The sequence below is a fragment of the Zootermopsis nevadensis genome, unplaced genomic scaffold, assembly GCF_977971745.1.
Source record: "Zootermopsis nevadensis isolate Lab colony 2312 unplaced genomic scaffold, Znev_1.0 Znev_ptg000003l, whole genome shotgun sequence".
NCBI lineage: Eukaryota > Metazoa > Arthropoda > Insecta > Blattodea > Termopsidae > Zootermopsis > Zootermopsis nevadensis.
The window spans coordinates 8,865,279-8,876,590 of NW_028259135.1; the positions used below are offsets into that span (position 1 = coordinate 8,865,279).

Sequence of the window (11,312 nt, forward strand, 5' to 3'; positions counted from 1 at the left end):
ACAGAAGAATAAAAATTATAATTTTGTATCATTAAAGTGAAACACACCCAAGTACATATATTACTTTTCCTTCTTGTGCTGACATCGGAATACTGCTTTTTACAGTGTTTTAAAAGATAGATTAAAACATTAATTTTGTATTGAATTTTAGTATTCAAAGTATTTTCTGCCATTCGATTGTCATAGAATAAAAATCGAAATGTATACTAACGAGTAATTCATATGGTTTCATATTCTGCTATTATTCAATTATTTCAGTCATCTGTAACTATCGAATGATTTACTCATTTGTTACCCTGCTATCGAATCGTTCCGTAGTGCAATGGAAGAAGTTAGGGCTGATGGTGGCCACAATGATTACGTAAAATGATGGCGTCGTAATAATCTCCCGCTTCCTTTATTTTTGGCGGTTTTAGTACAATACATTCTAATATGGCGATATGCATTAGTTTATAATGTGTGTGGATTATGTTAAATGTGTTTGTGTTCAGTGCAGAAAAGTGTATGTGTGGAGTTTTTATGCACCGTCATCAGTGTTGCAATTCTTAAAGAGTCTGGGTGAAGGTAGGAAGTTATTATTTTGTTTACTTCTTTGCAAACTGAGTTGGTAGTATATCGTAACTTTGACCACCTGGACCCAGTACAGTGGAATTTTCCTCTCCGAGTTTAGTTTAAAACCTTTGAACGTGTTAAAATATTTACATTTCATGACTGCCGTTGACTGTTTGTACACGATTACTTGGTGGCAATTGTTATTTCTGAAATTGGCGTCTGTTTTTCTACTTCTAATGGAACTGGATGTCTGCTTACTAACTGTGAATCATTCTCGGCAGTAGACCTGTATGAGAGACTAGGTTTTGTGCGGAGATTGAAGGAGTTTCTGTAGCCAAATTAATTTCTCCAACCCATCCCAGCGTCCAACATACGAGGTGCGATCGGAAAGTTTCCAGACTGCGCCTATAAAAAACCCGTACACTTATCTCAGGTATTAAATTCATCCATCACCCTCGAAGTAGTTCCCCTGGGAGTGAACACAACGGTCCCAGCGCCGCTGCCAAGCCTGGAAGCATCCCTGGAAATCTTTCTTTGTCAGCCTGTCAAGCACAATCTGCGATTCTGCCTGAATCTCTTCTATCGTCTCAAATCTCCTTCCCTTTAGCTGAATTTTCATCTTTGGGAAGAGGAAGAAGTCACACGGAGCTTAGAAAGGAAGTTGGGGACGGTTCTTGCAAGATGTTTGAGCTCCTGACAAACGAAAAGTCGATTCTGCTTCTGGTCCTCAGACAGGAGCCTTGGCACAAACTTGGCTGCGATGCGTCGCATGTGGAGTTCTTCCTTTAGAATCAGCTGACAGGTCCCATAGCCTATCCCAACAATGTCGCACAAGTCGTTGATGGTACGACGTCGATCTTCGTGAATGGCCTGCCGAATCTTCGTAACATTTTCGGGCGTTGTGCTCGAAGATGGTCGTCCAGAACGCTCGTCATCATCGACAGAGGTTCGGCCATTTTTAAAACGTGAATGCCACACAAAAGTTTGTGCACGACCCATTGCGGACTCCCCAAATGCTTGCTTTAGCATTTCATAGGTTTCCGTAGCCGTTTTGGCGAGTCTTTGGCAAAATTTGATGCACACGCCATTCCGAAATCGCAGGAGGATCGGTGTAATGCACTACCAAAACGCCCGTAACTAAGAAACAAATGCTAATTCGATGATGCCGGCTGGCACACTGATTCACTATGAATGTAGGCCGCACCCCCTAGCGGCAGAAGCTCGTACTACATCCGGTTCGCCCTCTTTTGACACAGTCTTAAAACTTTCCGATCGCACCTCGTACATGAAATACACGACGAGAATGTACTGCTTTGTTTTTACACTTCAATCAGTACATGTATGCAGTGAACCTAAACACGCCGCTGGTCAAGTAAATTGCTGATCTTCTGAAAAGGAAAATTCGTTTAACACCGAATCCCAAAGGTCGTGCAGATATAAAAATTTCAGTTCGTACCTCACAGAAAACACAATGCGTCTCCATGACAACGATCAGTTGGTTAATGCTGTTTAGGAAAATAATAGCTGTTTGTTACGAGAATAATACAAAGTGCATAAATATGCTCTGTGCTTAAAATGCAGAATAATTTATCGTTGAAGCAGGACATATTGTTACCAGTAAGCCTTGAGGCGCAGATGAGACGTTGTGTGATATGAGTGACGCATGTAGCCTAACCTTGTTCCCTGCAGTCATCAAATGCCTCTTTACGGAATGCTTGTAATTAAATAGGTATTTTCATTTCTTGATAAGTCCTTTTAGCAGGGATGCGCTATCTTTACGTGGAACTCGAATCCCCCCCCCCCCTTCCACAACCTGACTTGTGCCGCGCTGTCAACAAATCGTGGCCTTGCCTTATTGCGCAGTCAACCGCTAAAGTTGTAACCACAAAAATTAACCGATAACAAAATTCGCTATTTGAGCCACGTTTCGTATATTTGAATATCATGAAAATCTGTTATTACGCAGACAGCTGCGTGTTGTTGCCGCCATATGCAGTCCCATCACGTTGACGTGTTTTTTTATTTGGGGGGGGGGGGGGTCAGAAGACCCATCAAAGTTTTTCTCAGAGCGTGGTTTACTGGATTTCTAAGTTTCGTAAATCTTGAGAACTACCATATTTTGTAAGCCGTTTTATTCCAATGCCTCCATACCATGCCTTTTGAAGAAAAAAACATACTGGGTACAGGCTGTATAAAAACTCGTGTCTTAAGTGTCTGCAGACACGAAACAGTGGAAAGCATCGTTAATGCGTGGGGGGTCCGACTGTTGTCTTGAAAACAGCATATTATTATGCTGCCAGTAATAAAATCTTCCCAGGATGAAGGGGACAGAGCTGATCCCAGAAACGTCGATTCTTAACCAATTGACATGGCTGACAGCCTGGTAAAATTTGATTAATGTTACTCATCGTGAAAGCTTTGTATCACGCATCCAAAACCAGGCCGAGATATGGCGCAAACAATGAGATGGGTATCGGCTAGGAAACGTTTGGGGTTGCCTTTCTGTTATGCAATTTGTGGTACATTCCTCTTGAAATTCACCACAGATCAGAATTTCAAAACATCCAGAGGTCCAAACACATTTTCAGAATTTTTTTTAATTTCTATATAAAAATGTTTCAAACATTTTATGAGCAACTTTTATTATATACATATTCATCACATTATTGTCTTTTGTAATAACGACCTACGAATACTGACGCACGTTTCATGCATTTACACATGTAAAAAACCAAGTTTATTTGTGGTCAGCCGTGCACACTGCAAACTTTCTTGTAAAGTCTATCCACAACCTCCAAGCCATTTTTTTAATTGAATATACATTAAACTGAAGTGTCACGCGACAGAGATCCCTTCCCTGCCGAGTGAGGTTGTGCTGCTTTTAACTAAACCTGTAAGAAAAAAATCTCCATCACCCTTATTCAAAATATGAAAACAACATGATTCATACAAAATTTAGTCTTACATCTGTTACAGTCAGGCACTGTTTCTGAATTAGGAGAATATACAAGGGCTCAAACCTACGCGAGAGAATCAGCGTGGCTAACAAACAGAATTAGTGGTCTTCTTCGTTAATTTACCGTATTTATAAAAAAAAGATTACATTTGGGGGCAGAATACTGCACTTTAACATACAGAGCCATTTCAAGCGCCTCACTTGTTTCTCGCGACAGTCTAGCCAACGCTGCCACTCAAAGTTACCGACTCACAACAAATTGTTTTAAAAAAACAGCGCAGAACATTACAGCAGACTGATTCACAGCTGTGGAATGAATTTTCTGGTAGTGATAAAATACAATCTGATAAGAATACATTTTGCTCGACACTGATGTGTGACGTGTTGCACGACGTGAGTATTGGATACATTTTGTGCTGATCGTGTCTCACATCACGTGGCGTATAATAAAACATTTCAACATGCAATAAAACTAACAGTCTGTAGTTCCAGGCAACGGGTGAAATCATTCCCAAGTTCTACTCGTCGAGTATGCAAGTACGGATCAGAGCATTGCACACGGAATAAGGGTCGCAATTTGACGATGGCCGGCGATCTTCCAGGTAACCTCTCTTGTCCTCAGCAACACCGCGTGGGATACGAATACTAGCACCACGGTTGGCAACACCTGAAATCACAGTACCAACATAATCAAACTTCGAAGTTCTCAAAAGACACAAAACGAAATTACGTGCTTTGACGTTTAAAGCGGAACTTACCTGCAGAGAAATCGTGGATGGAAGAGGTTTCGTGGTGTCCTGTCAGGCGGCGAACATTGTCCTTCCCCCCCTTTGGGTCGTAGGCCTGGATGTGACGCAGGTGTTGCTTCGACAGCTTGTCTATCGCCTTCTCAATCTCTCTGTGGATGAACAAAGTGTGATTCACATCCTCTGTCTTCAGGACTATTTCGTGACAGAATACATAGTCCACAGATCCTTCAACTTTAATAAAGATACGTTGTTTGGTTCAAAAGTGTCCTGTCCTGTGAAATGAATCACCTCTACCAATCTAAAAACGTTTCAGGCCTGTTGCTCTCATTTAAATGATTATTCCTTCTCGTGTAATTGCTTTAGAATCATCCTGTGCGTGATTGTTTTACTCACATGATGCCGTTCTCTTCTCGCATGGCCACAGTCGAGAAATTGCAGTGAGCCCCTGACCCATTCCAGTTGCCAGTCATCGGTTTGGGGTCGAATGTCACGATAACTCCATACTCTTCAGCTATTCGGTGCAAGATGTATCTGGCGACCCAGAGGTCGTCCGCGCACTTTATACCTTCGCCCGGTCCCACTTGGAACTCCCACTGAAATTTCATCAACATTTGCCCTTGAAGTTTCGTTCAGAGTTGGCACTTGGTCTAAATGGAGTCGTACTTTGCACAGCCTCACCTGAGCGGGCATCACTTCGGCATTTGTGCCTGCGATATCAATGCCTGCATACAGACACGCCCTGTAGTGCGCCTCTACAATCTCCCGCGCATACACTTTGTCAGCCCCAACACCGCAGTAGTAGGGTCCCTGAGGGCCCGGGAAGCCATTTGCTGGCCATCCAAACGGGCGTAGGTCCGAGTCCAGTAGGGTGTACTCCTGCTCTATTCCGAACCAGGGTTTCGTGTCCACGGCTCTCTCCACTGCCTCCAGACAAGTATGTCGGTGATTTGAGGCTGTAGGATCACACTCATTAGACGACGAAACACTCTGATGTATCATCATGGTTTATTTTCAGAGATTAAAATAAGGCTACGTGCCACGTGGGCACAGGAGGTAAAGCTCCTACTTATTTCTCGGTCTTGCCACTAGATGGGAGGAGTGTGGCCAGCTTCACGCCTCATTCCCTTGTACAAAGGACGGTCTAGGTAACTTAAGTAATACTTAGGTATTTTAAAGACTGGTGAAGGATGAGGAATGTTTTGGGTCCAACTGTATCACGTTTCACCTCTTGGCACTTCGCTACTCACCGGTGGGATCCTTATTGTGCTTGTATGTGTCGCACAGCACCAGAGCGTTGTTTGCTCCGGGTCTGAACGGGTCCTTGTACACGGCGACAGGGTTAAGGAAAGTGTCAGAGTTCGAACCCTCGGCTTGATACGTAGAGCTGCCATCGTAGTTCCAGATGGGGTAATCTGCATACACAGACAAAAACGTCAAGTTGGAGTAGAACGGAGACAAGCTACCCCTGTACCCACTGATGAGGGAGGGAGGCGAAACGGGTCATAGCTGGTCTGGGCAGGGGGAGGAAGAAAGAATCTGCCCCTGTCGCGAATCGACTCCCATCCTCCGTCCCACCGCGTCTCTGCGTACCGACCTACGGAATGAGCCACGCGGATGTTGGGTCGCCCGAGGGAGTTGACGCGTGACCGTCACGTGACCAGCTAGTGTTCCTGCCAGCGTTAAATATACTGCAACAGCTGAACAGATGGAAACGTGGTTCGAGATGCAATGTGTCTGAAGGAAATCGTATCTGAACCAGAAGTGCCCTCGTCTGCGCAGCTGACGGTTGTGTAGCTGTTCAAAGAACGTATCTTTGAGCTCGGTTTGCACAATCGATCACACAGACCAGCTGTTTCGCATCCTCACAATCTGCATATTCCTGAAATTAATTATAATAATGCCCTCTGCTTGCAACATGTCCGGCCTGTAATTCGGTCCCTGTGGTGTCCGGTGAAGGCCGATTTCAGCCTACGTCGTCAGCTGCTCGTTTCACTGGTTTTTGCTCGTGGTTTATTTCTTAACTATGGCTAAAAACTACAAGTGTTTGCATAACAAAAACATTCATTTCGCCTTCTCGCCTTGTGGACGGGACAAAAACTACCTTTTTCGAATTTTCATCTTTTTTTTGGTGGGGGGGGGTGGAGATTTGTCAGCGATTTTCGACACCGAAGGTGTTCACAGGCAAGAACATCGCGAAACGATCCCTAAAATAAAACGGTATTTCCATCGTGATGTTACGCGAAATGACAGGGGCGCTCTTGGACGTGGCCTTGAGCCAAGTCATGTTGTTTTCGTGGCAACATTGCGAAATCTTTCGACGTGTCATCATCGCCTGAGGCGTTATTTTTGAGCATTTCGCTGAAGGAAGAAAACTTACTACACGTGAATGCCCCCGAAATCATGAATTAAACAGCATAGGTTACTGTGTTTATTTCCGAAAATACAGCAGTTCTCAGTTGGTCATTAGGTTTAAAAGTTCGGTGGTAACTTTATGTACCACCTGCTTCTACAACCAGCAACTCTACATTTTCATCTCTGAACGTATTTGTGTTTTTCGTAACATTCTCGTAAAAACAGCGATTATTTCTTAAACAGCGTTAACCAGTTGATCTTTGTAATGGTGAAGTGTAGTGTTTTCTTCGCGGTACGGACTGAATTCTTAAATACGTAATATTTAGACGAGCCTGGTGCTTAAAAGGGCATATGAGGCTCGCTGTCCTGAGCTGCTCACCTTTGGGCGTCTTCGGCACGAAGGTGAGGGTGCGATCCTTGGCCCTCACGTACTCGCCCGTCCCGTCGATCCAGATGTACGTCGCCTGGATCTTGTTTTCCGGCTGCGGCAAACGGAGGAATTTCTCCAAGATCGTCTTGTCCAACTTGGCGTTGGGCGAGTGTCCCAGCGTGTTCATGGCGCTAGCCCTGTGAACACAACGCGGTCTGCATGTCAAGTAATTCTGGGGAGACAAACATTGTAGGTGGGAAAACGTCGATCACCCGTGAAACGTCCTTTTGTCGATACGAAAACTTGTAGAGAACTGACTGACAAGAAACATATGGGCTACAAAATATAGGGACATGCACCTCGCATCGAAAATTTTATTCGGAAAACCCGAAAGGAAAGGAAAGGAGCACTTGAGACAAAATCAGAGATGGGAGGATGATATTAAAATGTATCTCAAAGAGGATATGGGTCACATTCGTGTGTCCTAAGTGTCGCGTTCTTCCGAAAACAGCGTTGATCTTTCGTGTTCCGAATTTGGCAGGTAATGCGACCAGCTGCGCGAATATCAGCGGCTGTACTTCGCGAAGTTCGTCGTCTCCTTGCCGTTGCAGCGGGTGTTTGATGCCACCCCTTTTTTTCGCACCAACGACATATTTTTCCCGAGCTGACCATGAACCGGGGGCTAATAAACACGCCTTTCCGTGGCCCCGCGATCAGCCACGAAAGGATGTAAGATAACCTCAGAATCAGCTTCTACAGGAAAAAACAACGAGTAATCCCTGTTTTGCGCGAGTGACCATTTGAACGCGCAAACAATTGAGGTTTAGACCGCGACCGCGTCACAGCCGGCCCTGGTCCGTCGAGGTTAATGCCCGCGTGTTTTTTGAGAGAATTTGGGTCACTAATGCAGGGGGTCTGCGTCGCAGGTTTTGACTTGCTCATTGCGCCTGTCTTCTGGGGTGATCCGCCGTGTAGCCTGGTTTCTGACCGACGTTTCAGAGGTGGTTACTGCCTCCGTCACGGGGACCGCAAGCAATTGTTTCCGTTTCCGTTAGGAAGGAGCAGATATTGAAGTCTCTCGTCGTCCTCCGTTCTGAGTGTTAATATTTTTCTTACGTCCGAAGTAAACAAACCTCAAATCTTACGAAGTAAACAACTTCATTAGTCATGAGTATTTTCCCAAGGGGTGTGGCTTCATATTTCACAACCACACAGAATAAAAAGAATGAAACGCGAAATTATCTGTACGTATCTTAATATCTAGTACGATAGCCTACGGAAATGATAATTTTGGGGCGTATTTTACGACGCTGCCTCAACTGCGCAGGTCCTGGGCCGAGAGTCGAAGCCAAGACATCCCGAATACGAAACAGCAGGATTGCCAATCTCTCGACAACAAAGTTGCACGCAAATTTTTCTGAACCGAGGCAGAAACCACTCAGGTGGCACGTGAAATTGAGGGGGTGCAACGCGAGGTCAAGGTGCTCCGGGCAGCTGAAGCAGCCTTAAGATATCGATTGCCGGAGATCCATACGAGGTACGACGGCGGACATGCACCGGTTCGCTGGGCGATGTTCTGATGTCAGCAGGATGGCATGATCAAAGCGGCCTGAGCTTACATTCACAGCTTTTTGAGGGGATTATTCATCCGCGCGTTTTTCTGCCAAATTCTCACTTCCCGCGAGATTTTTCCAACAATATTGTTTATGTACGTCTTCATTTACTCATACGTGTTACACGTCTCGCCGTTCTTGAATTGACGCTTCTGAGAGGAAACCTCGCGAAAATGTTAATGAAAAGCAAGTAATTTTATGCGGGGTCCGTCCATTGCACGTACTATCCCGTCCCGTCACACGCGCGTCAATTGGCCTCCCTCCGTGACTTTTTATGCTCGTATTTTGTACGGTAAAAGAAAGGCACACTCAAGTCGATGCAGTTCTTTTGGTCCTCCCTTTTATTTCCTCACAGCAAATGGACGCGCGCCAAAGAATCTGACATTTCGTCAGTGGACCAATCGTTTTGGGGTCAGATGTTTTAGATTCCTAATCGAAGTTTCACAACAGCCAGCAAGTGTTTCGAGACAAAAAAAATATGTGGCCCTAGAGATTAAGAAGCACAGATTCCTTCTAAAACAGTACTTACTAGTTCAGAATTACAGGAAACGTAACTACGCTCCATAAGATAGATTTGCGCAAGAAAAATCCAAAGTCCAATCCAGTTTTTTATGTCATATTATTTTCGCCATCGATTAGATAAGACTTTTCCCGTTCAATTCAAATACGAGCCGACTCACCAGAGGACGAGGACAATCTTGTATTTAAATCCATTTTAATATTATCCTCCCATCTACGCCCTCTGACTCCCAAGAGCTCTCTTCCCTTCACGTTTTCTGTTATTCCGTAAAGAACACGAATTATTACGTTTTTTTTTCGTTTATCAGGCAATTGTTATAAATAGGAAACAGGCAAGATGGATTTTTGCCCGAACGGACTTACCTATGGGTTTCGTGAAGTCTATAAATAGTAATGTCCCTCTGTACTTCAATTTAATCCCCAGTATCTGATCAGTAATTGATTGATCACATCGAAATGCAAACTGGTAATCCCCAGTAATTTCATGCGCCTATAGAGTTAATCGTAATTAATCGATAAGTTATATTCCTCGGCATCTGCTAGTCCGTTTTATCGCCCTTTCCGTAAACAATCAACAGGTTACTTCCATTGTTTGTTGCTGTGTCTCCTTGCTACCTTCAATTCTGGTTAATATTCTAATCGCTGTGAAGCACAAAACTGTTTACGTAGTAAAACATTTGCTACAGTGTTCAGACCACAATTATAATCCAAATAACAACCGATTCTGTTCGCGAGTTCCCTTGGGCATGTTTGCTATCGATAGTCGACTACGATCGAGCTGTAAAATACGCATTGAGCTCAATGGCATCATCTCGATTTCCTTGACCCTGTTATCACATTTTCGTTGTGTTCACATGGCAACTATAGAGCTGTAAGTGAACGGAGCTAGTTGCGTAACTAAAAGTCAGTCGACCACTCTTGTTGCTATGGAACCCGTCTCATAAGTCACAAAATAAAATCACTAATGAATGATCCGATCCAATTCAGTTCATTTCACATCCACCCTTTTTTAACAAACCGTTTGAAACCTGAGTTCGTATAAATAATATTAAATAATTCTGTCCGTACCGCGAAGAAAATACGACACTTCACCATTACAAAGATTAACTGGTTAACGCTGTTTAAGTAAATAATCGCTGTTCGTGGTGGCACTCGCACGAAACACACAAACACAAAACGTAGGGTTATCGATTGTTGAAGCAGCTGAGGCTTTATAGGATTAATTTTAGTCTTCGTGTTATTCTCCCAACTGAGACTGCGCAAGGCCGAGTGTCTATTGTCGAACAAAGAAGTGCACCCATAGTGCTCGGTTACGATAGACGGGTTTCTTTCTTAAGTGTGGCGACAGATTAAACGCGTTCCTGATAAATAAATAACTTCTCTCTTGTAAACCGGACACCCTTGCAATAAAATCACTAACCTGACAACAATGCGGTGGTGACCTGGTTTCCTGCAATCAGCTGTTGGAAATACCAACTGAGGTTCACCAAACACTCCAATCTAATGGACAGGCTGTTCGCGCAAGTTATATTGAATCTCCCCCCCCCCCCTTCAAACGCTGCTGACATGCGCACTGTGACTTTACGGCCCAACCCGATCAGCTGATTACGTCCATCCCGGATATCCCACCCAATTCTTTAGCCCCTCTTCTGGTGCCGCCAGGAAAATTTATGGGTTCGTTGTTCTGTGAATTTTATTGTGTTTTTGACAGGCCGTCCCGGTGGCCCACTTTTTGACAGCATTCACTGTCCGCGAAAGTGATTGTTGCCTTATTAATCGTTAATGATTTATTTAATCGTCTGATTTAGTTCCTACAATGGTACTGCTCTTACTTGAAAGTCCATCTAACAAATTGTGAGCCCGGAGCAAGTGGTATACATAGTTACCAGTGTGTACTACATAGCATTCTACGTTCACTCGGGTAATCCGGGAGATGTGCGCTAAGCAAATACGCTTCTAATTACTGCTTATTGAGTTTTTGTGGGTGACGTCCCAAGTCTTTTGATCCCAATTAATTACGGAGTCAGTAACAGAGGGCGAGCGTGTGAATTGTCCCTCAATGAAGCAGGGCTGTCCAGTATTTTGCTGCCATCTTCAGGACACTAAATTACGTCGTGGGTTGTGATTTGAATACTTCTTGCTAGTACAGTTTCAAAATAGAGGTGGTTATGATGGGCTGGGTGTGTAGAAGAAACAAGGAA

General features: G+C 44.1%; 1 protein-coding gene across 1 annotated transcript; it reads right to left on the reverse strand.

The window, feature by feature from the left end:
* Window positions 1-3,129: 3,129 nt before the first annotated feature.
* Window positions 3,130-10,670, reverse strand: Gs2 (glutamine synthetase 2). Its single transcript, XM_022066099.2, has 7 exons — window positions 10,532-10,670; window positions 6,989-7,176; window positions 5,505-5,669; window positions 4,936-5,210; window positions 4,651-4,850; window positions 4,267-4,406; window positions 3,130-4,175 (listed from the first exon to the last, which is right to left on the reverse strand). Exons 2-7 carry the CDS (start codon window positions 7,164-7,166, stop codon window positions 4,027-4,029), a joined length of 1,107 nt encoding a protein of 368 aa, XP_021921791.1. The 5' UTR covers window positions 7,167-7,176; window positions 10,532-10,670; the 3' UTR covers window positions 3,130-4,026.
* Between the last annotated feature and the right edge of the window lie 642 nt (window positions 10,671-11,312).

What these genes read in the sequence shown, in the direction of transcription:
- Gs2 (XM_022066099.2), bottom strand. Translation starts at nt 7,166, where the DNA reads ATGAACACGCTGGGACACTCGCCCAACGCCAAGTTGGACAAGACGATC. An exon ending in CGTGCCGAAGACGCCCAAAG is followed by an intron (nt 5,670 to 6,988) that starts GTGAGCAGCTCA and finishes CTGTGTATGCAG; the next exon opens with ATTACCCCATCTGGAACTAC. An exon ending in CATCCACGATTTCTCTGCAG is followed by an intron (nt 4,176 to 4,266) that starts GTAAGTTCCGCT and finishes CTGTGATTTCAG; the next exon opens with GTGTTGCCAACCGTGGTGCT.